At 36.1% G+C, this 19,802-nt stretch overlaps 1 protein-coding gene across 1 annotated transcript in view; it reads left to right on the forward strand.

Moving 5' to 3' along the window:
• The window catches only part of ZDHHC21 (zDHHC palmitoyltransferase 21), a 69,115-nt gene that overhangs the window by 18,048 nt on the left and 31,265 nt on the right, over positions 1-19,802 (forward strand). Inside the window, exons 4-6 of the mRNA XM_090274093.1 lie at positions 4,659-4,757; positions 15,899-16,010; positions 19,248-19,386. Coding sequence (XP_090130219.1) covers positions 4,659-4,757; positions 15,899-16,010; positions 19,248-19,386 — 350 coding nt within the window. The remainder of the gene's footprint in view (positions 1-4,658; positions 4,758-15,898; positions 16,011-19,247; positions 19,387-19,802) is intronic.

Genomic DNA, 19,802 nt, shown 5'->3' on the forward strand with positions numbered 1-19,802 from the left:
AGCAGAAGAGGGTTCTATGTTGCGCAGCTGGGTGCTGGGGGGCGCTGGGTGTAAAGGGAGGGGGGATCAGGGCAGCTGTAATAACATAATAAAATATAATTAAAAATAAGTAATTAAAAAATATATAAAAAGTATAATTACATATATAATTATATAAAAATATAATTAAAAAAAATAAAAACAATCTAAATTTACACTTAAAGGAACATGAAAAAGAACAACACAGCCATGATTAGAAGGAAGGAAATGATAAAGATCAGAGGAGAAATAAACGGAATAGTCTAAGAAAAGATCAATGACTACAAGAGCTTGTTGTTTGAAAAGATAAACAAGATTGACAAACCATTAACCAGACACATCAGCAAAAACTCTCAGCAAAGTAGGATTAGAGAGATCATACCTAAACATAATAAAGGCCATATATGACAAACCCACTGCCATCATCGTACTCAATGGGCGAAACTATAGGTGTTCCCCTTAAAATTGGGAACAAGACAAGGCTGTCCACTTTCACCTCTGTTAATTCAACATAGTGCTAGAAGTTGTAGCCACAGGTATCACACAGGAAGAAGAAATAAAAAGCTTTCAAATTGGAAAGAAAGAAGTAAAACTGTCTTTATTTGCAGATGACAAGATACTGTACATAGAGAACCCCAAGATTCTTCCAAGAAACTACTAGAACTGATAAATGAATTCAGCAAAGTAGCAGGATACAAAATTAATATCTAGAAATCAGTTGCATTTTTGTATGCCAATAACAAACTAACAGGGAAATTAATAATCCCATTCACAATTGCTTACAAAAAATAAAATACCTAGGAATAAACCTAACCAAGGATGTAAAAGACCTGTAGTTGGAAAATTACGTCACTGAAGAAAGAAATTGAAGAAGATACAAATAAGTGGAAGTGCATACAGTGTTCATGGATAGGAAGAACTAACATCATTAAAATGACCATACTACACAAAGTAGTCTATGGATTCGACACAATTCCTATCAAGATTCCAATGATGTATTTTACAGAATCAGAACTAATATTTCAAAAATTTATATGGAGCCACAAAAGGCCCTGCAGAGCAACAGTGATCCTGAGAAAACAAAGTTGGATGAATAGTACTACCTAATAAAAACTATACTAAAGACCATACTAATCAAAACAGCATGGTACTGGCATAAAAACAGACACATAGATCAATGAAAGAGAATAGAGAGCCCAAAAAGAAACCGACATCTTTATAGTCAATTAATATTTGACAGAGGTTGCGAGCACATACAATAAGTTATTCAATAAATGGCATTGGGAAATTGGACAGATATGTGTGGAAAAATGAAACTAGACCACCTTCTTATACCACACACAAGAATAGATTCAAAATGGAACAAAGACTTAAATATTAGACCTGAAAACTTAAATCGTAGAAGAAAAAATAGGCAGTAAAATATTGGACATCGCTCCTAGCAATATTTTATCTGATATATATCTCCCCAGGCAAGGAAAACAAAATGAAAAATACACAAATGAAACTACATCAAACTAAAAAGTTTTTGCACAGCAAAGGAAACCATGAACAAAATATAAAGGCAACCCACAGAATGGGAGAACATATTGCTGATACATCTGATAAGGGGTTAATATCCAAAATTTATAAAGAACTTAAAGAACTCAACACCAAAGGAAAAAAACCCAATTAAAAATGGGCAAGACCCAAATAGCTAATTATCCAAAGAGGACATACAGATGGCTAATAGGCATATGAAGAGCTCAACATCACTAATCATTAGAGAAATGCAAATTAAAACCACAATGAGATATCATCTTACAGCTGTCAGAATAGCTATCATCAATAAATCAGCAAACAAGAAGTGCTGGCGAGGATGTGGAAAAAGGGGAACTGTTTGCACTGTTGGTGGGAATGCAGACTGGTGCAGCCAATATAGAAAGCAGTGTGGAGATTCCTCAAAAAATTAAAAATGGATCTGCCTTTTCACCTAGTGATCCTACTTCTGGGAATACATTCAAAGGAACTCAAAACACTAACTTGATAGAACATAGGCAACCCTATGTTCATTGCAGCATTATTTGCATTTGCCAGGATATGGAAGCACCCCAAGTGTCCAACAGTAGATGAGTGGATAAAATAGCTATGGGACATTTACACAGTGGAATACTACTTAGTCATAAAAAAGAAAATTTTATTCTTTGTGACAGTATGGAAGGATCTGGAGAACATTATGTTAAATGAAATAAGTTAGTCAGTGAAAGACAAATACCATATGATTTTACTCATATATGGGATCTAATGAACAAACTGAACTAACAAGGAAAATAGAGACAGACTCATAGAGAGCAGGATGATTGCTGGGGAGAAGTTAGGTTAGGTGGTGGAGGGATTGAGCAAAATGGAAAAAGAACTCATGGACATGGACAATAGTGTGGTGATTGCTGTGGAGAGGGTGGTATAGAGGACTAATTGGTAATGGAAAAAAAATACAGTAAAGATTAAGTTACGGACTTCAGCCAAGATGGAGGCGTAGGTAGATACCCTGCATCTCCCTTGACAACTAAGAAGGAAGACAACTACCTTAAAAGTGGAGACAACCAGAAGTTCCAGAAAGTCAAGCTGCATGGAAGTACAACAAACAAAGATGTAAAGAAGAAATACCCATCCAGACAGGTAGGAGGCATGGAGGCAGTGGTGGTGACAATGGCTGTGGCTGGCCAGCAGAACGGGCAGTCACACATTTAAAAAAGTAGTGAGGGACATCTGGGGAGTGCTTCCAGCACTAGACCAGTCCAAGAAGCTCATGGTTCCAGCCCCGGGGAAAATAAAGCCCCATTGCTTCTGACTCTGAGAACCAGTGGGGGTTGGGGTGGAGGAAGAAATTGCCAGTCTCTCAGCAGAGTCCATTTGTTTAAAGGGCCCCCACAATCCTAGAATGCCCACAGACCCACCCACCCTGGGGACCACGGGCAGGGCAACAGCTAGAGAGGTGCCAGTCCCATAAAGGAAGTGGGAGAAGTTCCTGGAAAGGGGGTGAGTGCTGAGCAAGTGGCATTGTTTTCTCTCAGGCCCCTCCCCCACATACAGCACCACAACATGGTGGAATGGGTGGCCCCATACTGACGAATACCTAAGGCTCCTCCTCTTATGATGTAACAGGTGTGACAGCTCTGCCTAAGACACAGAGGCAAACACAGTTGGCTTTCAAGTTGAGGAGAGAGAGAAGTATGGTCCAAAAGAGGGAACAAATCAAGGTTCCATTGGGAGAACTAAGTGATGAGGACATAGCCAACCTAATACTGGAAGAGTTCAAAACACTGGTGACGAAGATGCTTACAGACTTGACAGATATGCTCAAGTATGGCAAATGCATAACAGAAGAAGTGAAGGCTGTGCTAGGGGAAATGAAGGAAAATCCACGTGAAACCAGTGGTGAAGGGAAGAAAACCAGGGTTAAAATCAATGATTTGGAACATAAAGGAGAAAAAAACAGTCAACCAGTACAGAATGAGGAAACAAGAATTGAAAAAAATGAGGAGAGGCTTAGGAACCTCTGGGACAACTTCTGAATCATAGGGGTGCCAGAAGGAGAAGAGGAAGAGCAAGAAATTGAAAACTTATGTGAAAAAATAATGAAGGAAAACTTCCCTAATTTGGTGAAGGAAATAGATATACAAGTCCAGGAAACACAAAGAGTCCCAAACAAGCTGGACCCAAAGAGGACCACTCCAAGACACTTCATAATTAAAACACCAAAGGTTAAAAATAAAGAGACTCTTAAAAGCAGCAAGAGAAGAGTTACTTACAAAGGGGTTCCTTTAAGACTTATCAGCTGATTTCTCAAAAGAAACTTTGTAGGTAAGAAGGGACTGGCAAGAAGTATTCAAAGTGATAAAAAGCAAGGACATACAATCAAGATTCCTCTATCCAGCAAAGCTATCATTTGGAATGGAAGGGCAGATAAAGTGCTTCCCAGACAAGGTAAAGCTAAAGGAGTTCATCATCACCAAGCCATTATATGAAATGTTAAAGGGACTTATTTTTAAAAAAAGAGGATCAAAACTATGAACAAACTCACAACTATCAACAACAGAACCTAAAAAAATAAAAACAAAAACTAAGCAACCAACTAGAATAGGAACAGAAACATAGTTATGGGGATCATTTGGAGGTGTATCAGCTGGGAGGGGGAAGAGGGAGAAATAGGAAAATGGAGCAGGGATTAAGATGCATAATTGGTAGGTTCAAAATAGACGGGGACGTTAATATAGAAAAGGGTGAAGCCAAAGAACTTATATATATGACCCATGGACAAGAACTAAGGGGGCTGGGATTGCTGGAGGGAAGGGGGATACTGGCCAGAGGGGAGCAAAGGGAAAAGACATTGGGACAACTGTAACAATATAATCAATAAAATATACTTAAAAAGATTTAAGTCACAAAAAAAAAAATACACAATTTTTTATAAACAAATTCTAGGTCTTTTGGGGTTACTTGGATGTTACTAATTAAAATATACTTTAAAACTTTAAATATGCTTATTGATAAACTGTTTTGAATGATAAGTGACTAATTTTCTCCCTTTTCCTCCCATTCCCCTCTCCTCTCTTCCCCTCCCCTCTCCCATCTCCCTCTCCCCTCTCCTTTTCTTCTAGTATTCTATGGCATTGCCATATTTTGTCTGGTTGCCTTAATAAGGGCCTCAATAACTGATCCAGGAAGACTCCCCGAGAATCCTAAGATCCCACATGGAGGTATGGTACTCTTCAGATTTATCTGTTTTATTATGCCAGAATTATTATTTTATTAATATATTTATTGCCTTTATTATATGTTAAATATATATGATATCTAATACAACTTTCAAGTTTTTTTCTCAAATGCTTCCTTTCCAGACTTCTTGCAAATTCCAGCTGATTTCTCATACCCCTACTCCCTGGCTGTCCTTTTCAGTTTCTGCATTTGTCTGTCTCTCCTCCCATTCTAGATCTGTTTATTCTCTGTGAGCATGTAGGTTTGTTGTTTCTTCTTCATTGGTTCAGTGCTGTATCCTTAGTGCCTGGAACAGTCTCTTCTGTGTCACTCAGTAAATACTGGGTAAATATTTGTTGAATGGTATATAATTATATGAGAAGTTATATTTTCATTTAATAAAGGAATTTTTTGATGGCGCCACTTACCTCATGATATAAATATAATATTGCTTATTGTAAATTATGCAGTATTATCATGTCATTGCCTATATTTCTCAAAGTTCTAACAATTAAGTAAAAAATTTGAAAGCTTTTAGTCTAGTGTCAGTTGAAGGTAATTTTTTTTTTAAATTTTTTTTTGGTTTTTCAATTAGAGTTGTCCCATTTTTCCCCCATTGAAGGTAATTTTTAATCACTTTATTGTGTAAGTAACCATTCACATCACAAAAAGGAATTGAAAATATATTGCTTGTTTTAGTACAATATTCCCTCACTTATCACGGTTATTACGTTCTAGATGCCCCCTCACCCCCGTGTTAGGTGAAAATCTGCGAAGTATGAACCTTACAAATTACTTTAGTATTTATATATATTTTAAGGCTTTATAAACCATTTCCACACACTTATAAACCGTTCTCAGTCCCTTATTAACTTTTCCCACTCCCTTATTAACCTTTTCCACACTTTTATAAACACTACTTATGTCTTAAACATATTCTACACTCTTAAACCTATGTAACTTTAACAACATACGTATACAGTATGACAAAATCCCGCGATATAGTGAAAAATCCACGATAAATAATTAAATATAATATTTTTAAAAATCCCGCGGTACAGTGGGGCCACGATAAGTGAACCACGATATAGAAGGACTACTGTACATACTGTATATGGTAACCCTTTTTACTGAGTTTTACTTTTTGATCATTTGCTCTGTAAGCTTTGAGAACTCTGAACTTTCTTCTATTAAGAAATTTGTGTCTTTGTTATACAATATAGAACCAGAATACTCTTTATAGGTATTCAGTGGTTTCTGAACTTGCTGCACATTGGAATCACCTGGGTGGCTTTTAAAATTCTAATGTCCAGATCACATCCCATATTAATTAAATTGAATGTATGGGTGTGGGAGTCAGGTGTCAGTATTTTTGAAAGATCCCAGATGATTCAGTGTGTAGCAAACTTTGGAAAACAGTAATTCCTTCTGAAATTAGATTAAATGGCAAGTCACTGTAGAGCCTCCCTTGGATTCCTGATTGTTGTCGTTGTTGTTTTTAAAGTATATTTTATTGATTATATAGTTACAAGAGTTCCAATTCTTTTCCTTTGCTCCCCTCCACCCAGCACCCACCCTCCCCCAAAAATACCCCCCCAAGTCCATGCCCATGGGTCGTACATACAAGCTCTCCTGCCTCACCCTTTCATATATTCTTCTTTTCCTTTTTAAAAAATAATTAATTATATTAACAATAAAAAATAACAATTCCTCCCTCTCAAACTTAAGACCCTTTATAATCTTATAAAGGACAATGGGCAAAGGTCTCAAGCTCCTCTAGCTGCTTCAAGCTGGACATGGTCGTCGTCCTACCTACCCTTGGGTCCAGAAATCCCTAATAAGAGTGGGGATGTGGAGGAGAGGGTGGCCTTCCCACATGGGGAAGGATCATGCAGACTCCAGGTCGGTTGGCTGTCCCCGGACAATGGCATGCTTGATTTAACAGGCTGGCATCCTTGTTGTATTCTGGAGGCAACAGATTTGGCAACAGGGTTAAAAGACATCATTCAATCCATAACCACTAAATGACAAAAGACAGGTATTAAATTTTCAATGTCCCACATTAGGGAAAAAAGGGGCTTCTTTGGAGGAAGGTGTGCCAGGTACATCTCACCTGTCCAAAACCCTTTTGCCCATTATACTTAGTTTGGGCTGAGGGAAATATTTTAGGTTTCCCCCCTCTCAGACCTCTGGACTCCTTCTGTCCAAGCCATTAGGACAGAAAAGAGAAACTAGTTTTAAAGTGAAGCCCACAGACCACCCCATTCTTCACTAACCCAGCCACTTAGTTCAGCCAAACCATTGAGTCTCAGGAGGCAGCGATGCAGACAGGATTAAGTGAGGCCTATACATACAATCACTCAGGTAATGAGATCATAGGCTTATGCCCTTTGAAAACAGAAAACACATGTTCATTTATGTAACATAACCCACATACAAGTCTCTAAATCTGTAGCACTGTCTTATCGGAAAGACATCCAGTTGCAAGGCATTTTACATTCTTCTTGCCTGTAAATTAAACATCTTTGATGATACCACAGACATAGTTTAACTTTCAAATGAAAACAAATTTTAAATGAAAAGAAACTTTAAAGACAGTTAGCTGCACTACTTTATAGTCTACCACTGAGCATTGTGATTTTCCTTGAATCACGATTTTTCTCGCTAAGATTACCCTCCTTGTCATTAAAGGGACTGCATTACGTCCATTTTTAATTTATCCTGTTCATTTGCATAAACACAACAAGAGCAGAAAATGATCACTTATGATCTTTAGTTCTGCTTTGCTGGAACTTATGCAAGGAACATTTAGAGTGACCTTCAGTCTGCCCTTCAGGGCACAGAAGCGGAACCACATACCTGGCATTCAGCCTTGCCTGTAAACACCTGTTTTTTCCAAGTCCTTCTGGTTTTCCATTGTGCCTTAAGGTCCCTTCTAGCCATCTTTCAGGAAACACAACCTTCATTCCTTCCCTGGAAAGATGGCCATGGACCGCGCATCCAATCAAGGTACCAGGCCTTTTATCTTGTGGGCTTTTATTACCTTTGAAAGTCAATCCCAGTTCCTCAGGACTTTTTGGTAACAACCAGAGCCCAGGCATGTCTCCTTTAGGTGTGACAATCCAGTCAAAGTCTTAGTAAAAAAAAAAAATCTCTACTAACGACTGGTCTTATTAGTTTTGTGCAAAGAAACTTATGTTATTACTTACTTCTTTAGAATGCCAAACTCTGGATGGATTAGATAGGGAGAAAAATATACAGTGTGAAGGAAAATCCTTGTCCTTCTAATATTCACTGAACTTACATTTCCATTCTTTATATTTTCATTTTTTCCCCCACTAAAAATTTTGTTTGTTTTTCCATTACAATTGTCCCACTTTTTTCCCCGTCTTGCTTCCCTGCATCCTGCCCCCCCTTCTCCCACATTCAGTCCCCACCCAGTTGTCCATGTCCATGGGTCATTTATACATGTTCTTTGACTAGACCCTTCCCCTTCTTACCCCCTTTTCTCCCTCCCATCTCCCCCTTTGTTACTGTTAGTTTATTCCTTGTTTACATACCTCTGGTTCAATTTTGCTCATTTGTTTGCTTTGTTCATTAGTTTCCTGTAATAGGTGATAGCATAAGGTATTTCTCTTTCATTGCCTGCCTTATTTCGCTAAGCATAATTCTCTAGTTCCATCCATGTTGTTGCAAATGGTAGAAGTCCCTTCTTTGTTTCAGTACTTATTCATTGTCATTTTCCCCCTTTGTACTCATGTTCCTCTCTGTCTCTCTCTGTTTCTTCATCTTCTTAAAGCAGACCCTTTAGCATCTCTTGCAATGCTGGTTTGGTGGAGATGTATTCTTTTAGCCTTCTTTTGTCTTGGAAACTCCTTATTTCACCTTCCATTTTGAATGAGAGTCTTGCTGGGTAGAGAATTCTTGGTTGTAGGCCTTTGTTTCTCATTGCTTGGAATATTTTTTGCCATTCTTTTCTGGCTTGTAGTGTTTCTGCTGAGAAATCTAATGATAGCCTTATTGGAGCTCCCTTGTATGTTATTAGTTGTTTCTCTCTTGCTGCTTTTAGGATTCTCTCCTTGTCTTTGAATGTTGCCATTTTAATTATGATGTGTCTTGAAGTGGGCCTGTTGGGGTTCATCTTCATTGGGACCCTCTGTGCTTCCTGGACTTGCGTGACTCTTTCTCTCCTCATGTTAGGGAAGTTTTCTGTCATTAGTTTTTCAAAGAGGTTTTCTATCCCTTGCTCTTCTTCTTCTCCTTCTGGAATTCCTATGATATGGATATTATTACGTTTCATGTTGTCCTGCAGCTGTCTTAGAGCCTCTTCAGTCTTGTTCAGTCTTTTTTCATTCTGTTGCACTGTCTGGGAGTTTTTGTCTACATTGTCTTCCAGCTTGCTGATCCGATCTTCTGCTTCCTCTAGCCTGCTTTTAATTCCTTCTACTGTGTTCTTCAATTCAGAGATCATATTCGTCATTTCCTCCTGGCTCTTACCGATAGCTTCTAGGTCCTTTTTCATGCTGGTGTAATTCTCAGTAAGTTCCTTGTAGTTTCCGCTGAGCTCATTGAGCTTCTCCATAATCCATGCTTTCAATTCCATATCTGATAGCTTGCTCCCCTCTATTTCATTTAGCACTCTTTCTGGAGATTCTACCTTTCCTTTTGATGGGGAGTTGTTTCTCTGTCTCCCCATTTTTGTGACTCCTATTGTTTGTTGGTGCTTCTTAGAATGATCTGCGCTTCCTGGATCTGCCCCTGGTGGCGACAGATCCTGTACCAGTCTGGGCCTAGGCAGCCTGTTGGAGACTTCCAGGGATCTACTGCCTTTGTCTGGCTTTTTTAGTTGTTAATCTATTCAATCTGTGATTAGCTGTCAGGCTTAAGGACCGTGGGTGTAGCAGATTAATTCCTGTAGGCAAGGCTTTTGCTTCCCCTCAGGCTGACGCCACTTGGAGGGGAATGGTCTGCCTGCAGTGTGGGGATGAGTCAGCACTGGGACCTGGTCAGCTGCTTCCCCAGTTCTCCCCTCAAAGCCACCACACCAAACTCTCCCCAAGTGTCTCTAGTCCTCTCTGCCCTCCCTCTGCTTGAGCCCAGGGTAAGTGGGGGCTGTTAGAAATAGTAAAAACCGAAACCAAGGAAGCTGAGGTGCAAGATTTTTTAAGAGGAACCTGCCGGGCTGTCTCAAAGGAGAGAACAGCAGCTGGCGTACAGGCTGACAAGGTTTTAAAGGGAGGGATAGAGGATGACTGGAACAGGATATCGGGGCACCTAGTGATTGGTTTGGCCTGGGGTTAACGGCAGGAACAATAGGTTGAGTCTGGGGGTAACAGTGCGAACAATGAGGTACTTGGTGTTCTGTTGGGTATGTTGTTCGGGAGAAGGTACTTGGTGATTTATTGGGCATGTTGCTGGGGAGGACAATAGAATAAGGGAGTAAAAATTTTCTATCTCCTACTGGTATTCTGCAAGATTTGAGGAACTTTTCACTGGACTTCTCAATAGTCATTGTTTGTGGTTTTTACTTCCTGCTAATCAACTTATTGGGTGGGGGTTTTGAGGCTCTTACTGAACCTAAGAGGAGCTAAAATATTTTTGGATATGATCCGCTTAAGAGCTCTTTTTCTCCAGCTGTTTCTCTCCGGCTAGCAAGAAACCCTGTGGCTTTTCTTTTTTCTCAGCTGGATACTATTTTACTTTCCACTCTGTTGCTGTAGGCTGGGGAGCCCGGCTGGGGGTTTAGACCCTGCCCTTCTCAGGGGGAACCCCCGACTGCTGAGCTGTTTCTCAGTCCCTTCAGCTGCCACCCGTGTGAGCCCAGCCAGCCCTTCCGCGTCTCCGCACTCCCTACCGGTCACGTTGTGATGTAGCGGCCTTTTCTGTCTCTCCGTGGTTATAAGACTTCTCTCCAGCTGGTGTTCGGTTGGTTATTCCAGATGATTTCTCCAAAATTAAGTTGTAAATCCAGACTAGTTCTGGGAGGAGGTTAGTGTAGCTCCCACTTACTCTTCTGCCATCTTGTTTCTCCTTGACTGTTGTTTTTTGAGACCGATCTTATCTAGGCTTACTTACTTGGCATTGCAAGTATTAATGATTAAATAGGAATGATATGACACTGATGTTTACATAACTGTAGAAATTTCTGAAAACTTTGTTGAATTTATTAACTTAAAGAAACAGTATCACTGTCACTTAGCAGTTAGTGTGTGTGTTTGTGTGGGGGTGTGTGGGGGCACGCACCTGTTTGGGCCAAGAGGGTGGCTCTACAATTTGTATAAAATCCCTCTCCTCAACTAGTCTAAGCCAAAAGCTTTAAAATATAGATACATGTATGGTCAACTTCAATTCTAAAACTCAATGTTCCCAAAAATTCAAAGAAGCAGGCCTTTCCTAACCTAGGACCCATTTCTGATAAAATTTTTAGTTTGTCGAAGTCAAACACTCAAATACCTACATGTGTCAGATACTGCAAATCAGTGAATGGGGCTAGGTAGGAACTGTTTCCTATTGAAAAATCTCGTATCTTATCTAAAGGGAGCGGCTGCTACTCCGCTACAGTGAAATTATCACAGAGGCCCAGTATTCTTAAATCTTATAATTTCTGAAGTCACAATAGGGAATCTCAATTTTTATGAGAAATTTCATGTTTTAAAAAAATATTGGCAGCTAATTTAAAATTTTAAAACTGCTTTTTAAGTGAACACCAGGCAAATTATATTTGTGGGAGTCATTGAGTTTACATGAAACTATGGTGTTACCTTCAGTTTATAGACTGTAGCAATGAAGGACACCATCTTGCTATTTGGATATCTTCATTATATCTGCGTCCAGTTGACATTTGGCATATTTTTCTTCACTGAGGTCAGAAGACTTCCCTTTTGCCCAACTGAAAAAAAATATGTTAATTTATTTTAATTTTTCTAAGTCTCTTGGGATCTCATGTCATGAGTCTCATGGTAATTGTATGAGGTAGGTAGCCTGGGTAATCAGGATCATAGATTAACTATTATAGGACAATAACAGGTTATTCCAGAACTGATTTAAGGCCCAGATCCTTGTCCCCATCAGCTTTTACCATGGCTGTATATACAGATAAATAATTTTAGCTATTTATTCACCTTTGATTTGATTGTGGGGACAATTAGAAGTCATCAGTGTTTTTAGTGCTGGTTACCTGATTATTTTGTAAATATGGTTTTAACTAGTAAATATAAAAATTTAACAGTGAAAAGTAATATAGCATGACTAAAAAGTTGGGGCTATAGAGTAGTGACATTTATTCAGCGTTGTTTTAAAGTTGAGCAGTTTGATATAATCGAACTCTTTAGAAAAGGAAAGTGAAACCCTAATAACTTTATGATTTCAACCAAATTTTAAATTTAGTTACTCTGTACTATTTTATAATGCCTGTTTTTTAAAACAGAATAAATATGTGACTCACCATATATGAGGCAATTTGAATATAAGAGAATTTTCCATTTTCCTATGCAAAGGTCCCCAGAATTTGATTTTATAAATTTTTGGGCATGTAGAGGAAATCATCAAATGAAATCATTAAATGTCTATTATTCAAATTATTCACGTGTGCCTGAAATATAGAAATATTTCCTTTGTCACTTTCAAATTTTATGAAATCATTTTATTCAATATCTTAAATTTTTTAAACAACTTTACTTATTTAAATTGTACACTTTAGTGGCTTTTAGTATATTCATAGAGTTATGCAACCATCACCACAGTGTTAAAACATTTTTTTAACCAAACTTTCTTAATTTTGACTTCAGTGTTTTTTGTCATCACTAGAGCTACTATTTGACACAGTTACAGAGCAAAATGTCCTTTTTTAAGTTTTAAGAAATATATCATGTTTTTTATTTGTGGTTGTCCCTTGAAATGTAACCCAAGTTATAGGGATCCATGCATTATTAATGCTGAGGATCATGTATTCACTCATAGTTTTGCCTTTTATCTCCCTCTTATTTTGTTTTTTAAAGGTGATCTGTAGGACACTTACTGACATTTGTTTCTACATTGGCAACCAGTTCTGTCAGGGAACCTTTATTAAGACCCAGACTGTGTCTTGATTTTGGTAGTTTCAAGTTATTTCTTTCCTCAAAACATTACTTTGTGATTTTAAATGCAGTAATGAGAAGGACCCCAAATATGTAAGTCTTATAAAAGACTCAGATAGAGCCCTGGCCGGTGTGCTTCAGTGGATTGAGTGAGGGCCTGCAAACCAAAACTACATGGTCTAGTTCCCAGTCAGGGCGCATGCTTGGGTTGCCTGCCAGGTCACCAGTTGGGGGCGCGCGAGAGGCAACCAGTGGATGTATCTTGCACATCCACGGTTCTCTCCTTCTCTTCCCCTCCCTCTAAAAATAAAATCTTAAAAAAAAAAGACTCAAATGGAAGGTAATTCCTTCCTTTCTGAGGTGTAAACAAAACAAAACCTTGCTTTGTATTCATTCATGCATTTACAGCATTAATAAGGATCCATGTTAAACAGTGTAATGCTGTTAACTTACATAAAACAGCCTCACTCATTTATGGAGTTCGACTGTTTTTCTTTGCTTAGTTTCACGTTTTGATTTTTCTTCCTTTAAAAACATTTGTGGGAGTTTTCGATTTTTATAGCTACTATAAATTAGCAATTGAATTTCCTCTCCCATAAGCATTTATTTTATAAAATAATTATTAGATGGCTTCTACAAAAGTCTTCTAGGTAGTTATCAAACAGCAGTGTATCAGTCACCAAGGTCCTGTTTGGACAGGCGTAAACCCTGAAGAAAGAATTAAAGGGAGAAGACTAAGAAATGGTTTATACATACATAGGATAGGTTAATATGAATGAATTTTTCTTCTTGCTATTCAAGGAAAAGCATAGATGATACTTTAATTAAACTTCTAGATTTTTACAATACATAAGTGTGCTCATGCATATATATGGAAATGAGCTTTCATAGGTATTTCTCATTTTAGGTAGTTGTATAGTATCTTAAATTTAGACAAAGAAATGGTTCAAGTTCTTTTTAAAAACAAATTTATGATCCAGACCATAGAGCAGCAAACAGTATTTTGAAGGGCCCGATAATAAAATATTTTCTGCTTTATGGACCATAAAGTCTCCACAGTTCTTCAGCTCTGCCATTCTAGTACAAAAGCAACCATAGGCAATAAGTAAATGAATGTGCATATCTATGTTCAAATAAAACTTTATTTATGGACATTGGAATTTGATTTTCATGATGTTTACATGTCACAAGTTATTATCATTTAAAATGATCAAAACCATTCTTAGGTCATAGGTCACAGAAAACAGACTAGTTTTGCCTGTGGACTGTAGTTCGCCAACCTGTGGTCTAGACTACAGAATTACAGACTTTTTCTGACTTTAGTCACATGTTCTCTTTTCTGTATTTCTTGAAGTATGTGAATCCAAAGAAACATTGGAATGTTTGGGCTTTTCAAGTTAAGTGGGAAAAAAGTGATGTGCTTGTGACATTGTATTTTTCTAAATATAAAATGAGATCCCATTTCACTTACAGTTGGATAATACTAGTTTAGTCCTGACTGGTGTGGCTTAGTGGATTGGGCATCATGCTGCAAAGCAAAAGGTTGCCAGTTTGATTCCCAGTCAGGGCACATGCCTGAGTTGCAGTCCAGGTCCCTAACATTATTGTTTTCCTTCTTTTCTTTCTCCCTTCCTTCCGCTCTCTCTAAAAATTGATAAGTAAATAATACTAGTTTATCTAAATTAAACTTCAGTATTATTGCTCTCTCACATTATATATTTTCTTTAAACGAACTGTAAGAAATGAAATATTTTATTTTAAAATGAGATTTTAAATGTAAAAGTTATTTTTGCAAATTTCATACTATTGGAATAAACAATTTGATATAGGTTTTATTTATACTTTATTGATTTCTTCAGAGACATCTTATAGCAGACGGTGTTTCCAACACATCATAAAATTCCAATATATTGACTTTACTACTGGCTATTAAATTAAAATAATGGAATTAAAATAATGTATCATTTTAGAAAATTGAACACTACCTGCTGTTATTTCTTTTACTTATATTTAGAGTCTTTTATTTAAAAAATAAACTTTTTATACTTTAGCAAACATTTAATGACTATGTACTTTGTACAAAGGCCATACTTGGCACATGCTAGTATTCACTCTGAATGTGGAGTTAGGTTAGTTTTCCTATGCCCACACTGTTAATGATATAGGATATAATTTAAACATTAAGTGATGAAAAGTTTAAGAATTTTGTAGAAGTAAGATTTTATTTTAACAAATATTAAAAAGATACATTCTGTGTAATAAAGCAGTTGTCTTGGTAGATCGAGTTCTTATATACTTTTTATGGATCTGACGGGAATAATTCATAATGAAAACATGACTTTTCTCTTTATTTCTGTAAAACTCATGTTTCTATCACAAAACTTATTTGTATGCTCTTTCAGTATAGGCTAGAGGAAATTGTTCTTGGTGGTAGGACTGAGTTTTTAAAGAACTTCTTTACTTCCATCAATAGTAATTTTCTTATAACTTCTCACTTCTGAAAGTATTCTAATACCTCGTAAACCCACTTGAAATTCTTTTCCAAATATCTTCAATAAACATTTTCCAATGAACCCAGTAATATTTAAAAAATAAAATTGTTTGGGGGTAGGAATGCAATCTGTTTCTCTGTTGAGATTATAAGGTCGATTTTGATTTTGAAATTGGGACTCAGCATTATTCATTTGTCTGAGCCTTTAAATAATAAAATTTCTATAAATTAGTTTAAATAAAGTTGTTTTAATAACTCGGTTTTAATTTAGGGTTTTGTCATTAAATTCTACTTACAGCAGTAGGTCCAAAGCCCAAATATATTGCTTTCTATCTCTTAGTTTGACTATTAGTAGTATCTTATTTTTATAGTGTTTGAAATTTGAAACATATAAAATAAGACATAACTAGAATAGAGCAGCAATATTTATGGGAAACACATTTATACTGGAGACTAGAAGAAAAATTTCTTAAACATATGTATTGAGGGCTTTCTGTGAAATCTTTTAAACAGTTGTTGCTAAATTTCAACATTAGTCATTTGCCTTCATTAAATGGATTTTAATTTCTTTCTTTAGAAAGGGAGTTCTGGGAATTATGTAACAAGTGTAATTTGATGAGACCAAAGCGTTCCCATCACTGCAGCCGCTGCGGCCACTGTGTTAGGAGAATGGATCATCACTGTCCATGGTAAGAAATGGGTAATTTACTTTTAGAAAAAAACACTAGTTAAAAATAAGTCATGCTCTGGCCTGGTGTCTCAGGTGGTTTGAGTGTTTTCCCATACACCAAAAGGTTGCAGATTGATTCCCTCTCAGGGCACATAACTAGGTTGTGGGTTCAATCCTCAGCTGGAGTGTGTACGGGGGGCAACCAGTCAATATTTTTCTCTCACATCGATGTTTCTCTCTCTCTCTCCCTCTTCCTCTCTCTCTAAAAATCAATAAATATATCTGCAGTAAGGATTTAAAAAATAAAAAAAATAAATCATAGTATTTAGCAGATTTATGTTAAAGTTATATTAGGGTGATGTAGTTTAAAAGCATCTTTTAATAAGCATACGTTTTTGATATGATTCTGTGAGCTCCCAAAGTCATCATTTCTTTTCCATAGGGATTCTATCTTTTTTAACAAGGAAATATTTAAGTAGAAAACTAAGAATTAACATACACCCCAAATATACAAAAGAACTAAGGTAATTATATTAAATGAGACTATGTAAAGCATTTCATAAAGCATTTCTTAGTGTCTAAGACTTAGAAAGTTCTTAAATAATAGCTCTTCTTGTTTCTAACTGTAATGAACCATATACATCCCGTTTTTTCTATTTCCTTTCCTGTTTGTTTAACCATTTTGGGTACCTTGATACCTCATTTCTCCCCCTTTATGACTTTTTCAATATTATGTATTTTAAGTATTAATATTACATACACACTGGAATGTATAAGTGGTGATTAGCTGATTCTGCTGAACAGCCAACATTTTTGGCCAATAGGGGGCTCTCTTGTAATATTTAAAGAAAATGTTTAGTTGAGAAATAGAATTTTTCAAACAAATGCTGTGAGAATTCTGCATTGTATCTCATTTCAAAGCTGTCACAAAATCTGAACAAGAAATTGTATTTAACTTTGTTTTTCTAAAGTGGGATCTCTGTATAAATATTTAAAACTGGTGTAGTGTAGCACTTTATAAATATATCTGTATACAACTATATGTTTGTAATGCATGCATGTATACAAAGTTAACTATATAATGGATTTGTTAAACTTATAACTTCGTTTATCTAAAGTTGACTCTAGGGAAGAGTTTAGATTTGCCTAATAATGCTAATCGATTTAGAGTTTTCCTTATTTTTTGATAACTTATTTTGATAGCACAAGTTATTGTAAGATTTTAGTGGAAATTTGGGTTTTACCGTAAACTGATTACTTAAATGGGGGTACTTTTCTGAGATAGGAAAAAATGAAACCATTTTAGATAAAAGCACTGTTACAATATATACATTTCATAAATAGGATGGTATAATGTATAACACGTAATTGGTCTTTAAAAATGTGCCTTGAATTTAAGCAAAATAATTCTCAAGTGTTTTCTACATGTCAATAATCTATTTACAGTTACAACAGTAATAGATTAATAAAGGCTGGTAAACTGCTAAGTGGCAATCACACTTGGAAAACTCAATTTTATACACTTTTTAGAGCAATGCTCTGATTAAAAATGTCATAAATGTTCATATACAGTTAGATAGTGATACTTCCTTTTAAAAGAATGCAGTAGTCTAAGCTTAAAAACATAATGAATGAATTAGGAAACATTTTGGTATTAAAAAGATTAGTGATATTATTTACTTACTTTTAGGGAATAAAGATTAACTCAGTGACAAAATAAAGTTCTGTTTGGCCTACACTCTAATATTGGGGTGAGTTCTCTGTTTCTAGGCCTCTTCCTTCCAATTTAGTCAACTTCTCAGAATATTGGTGGGAAGAAGAGTGGAAGTAGGAAGAGATAGAGGATAGGAAAGTGGGGTAGACCAGGGGCCTAAGTAGATTTAGGGATTTCCATGATTGAATTCCCTAACAGCACTGTTGAGATACTCAGAGTGAGGGAAATTGTGCAGTGTATACTGGAAGCAAGGAGAATTTTTGTTATTTTCAGAAACTGCGTTGTAACTGCTATAAGCTTTAGATTTAGAGGTCACGTGTCAGATCAGCATAAGATTTTTCTCTATTTCCGACTATGATTACTCTTTCTATGTAGTTTAATTGTTACCAAAAGAACTCTTAATATATATAGATTGAGTACCTTAGTGTTTCGTAAAGCTCTCTGGTTAAGAAGAATGTCAGGATCACAGCATTTATTTCTCAAATTTAGGGGGACAAGAAGGATAGGACAAAGATAAGTCATCTTTCAAGCAATATCTTGAGTATTTTTGAGTGCATACATAAACACACTTTTCGATAGCCCTGCATGTGAACAACACAGGAAGTTTTCTTGTTAGTAAAGCATGAACTCTTAAGTCTAAGGAATGCCTCTGCAAGGTTTTCTGTTCAGTTCTATATCTGATTTAAAAAAAATAGTTTAACAGTTTAAGTTAGGAACTGAGACTATTATAGAATTTTTTTCAAACAGTGACAGTATAATACTAAATTGAAATAAAAACATTTGTTCAAGGTAACATAGTTTTGAACTAGAGTTTTCTACTGGAATTGTAAAATTTGGATACAATACATTTTGGAACAATAAAATATTCATCTTACATTAGCTTTGAAAATTTGGGGATTATAGCATTAATCATTTTTTCCTAGTTATGGTTCAGTGTTGTATTGCTGGACGCGTAACACTGAGAAGAATTAATAAATAGTTGTGGATATGATATGTATTTATTTTTAGCAACCAATGATAACTTTTAAAGTAAGAAAAATTGTGAATGCTTAGCAGTCATATCTGAGTAGCTGGTTTAAGTTATTTTACTATCATTCAAGTTGCTCTTGAAGCTAGAATGTTGTAATGGAAGAACAGTGTATAGAAGAAGGTTCTAGTTCTCTTGACCACTAACTACATACCCTGGCAAGTGCCTTAACTTCATACATCTCTGGTAGGTTTCACTCCTTTGTTCCTGTTTCCACATCGATGGAACAAGGGGAATGCCATCTGCTCTTCCTGCTTCACTGGGTGGTTGTGGGTTGAAGGGGGATCATATACATGGACTTGCTTGGTAAAGTATCAATAGAAAGTGCTTTACAAATGTGAGATGGCATATTTTTATGTTTTCCTGTGCACTGTTTGCTTTTAGGTTTGAGTAACTTCAGCTTATCTCCATGAAGTTAAGCATATAGGAAGTTCTTTGTTTATTTTTAGTTTTACCAATTATGCAATTAACATCATACAAAGGTTTAAAATTTTGTTTTTTATTTTTTTCTTCAGGATTAACAATTGTGTTGGTGAAGATAATCATTGGCTCTTTCTGCAGTTGTGTTTCTACACTGAACTTCTTACTTGCTACGCACTGATGTTTTCTTTCTGCCACTATTATTATTTTCTTCCACTAAAAAAGCGTAACTTGGTAAGAAATGTCTATATCCACTTTGTTAGAGCAGCTGTAGCATACAGTTATCAACATGTTTTTCCTTTAAGTGCAGAAGATTGAAAGCGAAAGCAACAAAAATAAACCCTCAAATTAATAGATTTTAAAATATATTGGGATTGAGAAAGTAGACCTAATTAGACAGTCCCTTTTCACCAAATCCATTTATGATTATTTATTAATTTTTAATGACTTTCTTTAAAAAGCAACATAATAGATCCTTTTATATATGTTTTGGTTTAAAATATTTACAATAATGAAAAACAAAGTGAAAAATGTTAACTTATTATTTCTTTTGAGGGATAAAAATAAACTTTAATGTTTTAAAGTTTCTCAAAGGAACTTTAAATTAATGAGAAAAAGTACCCCCTCCCCCAACTTTAGCAGTAACAAGA

This window comes from Furipterus horrens, unplaced genomic scaffold (genome assembly GCF_987537825.1).
Source record: "Furipterus horrens unplaced genomic scaffold, mFurHor1.1.pri manual_scaffold_4, whole genome shotgun sequence".
NCBI lineage: Eukaryota > Metazoa > Chordata > Mammalia > Chiroptera > Furipteridae > Furipterus > Furipterus horrens.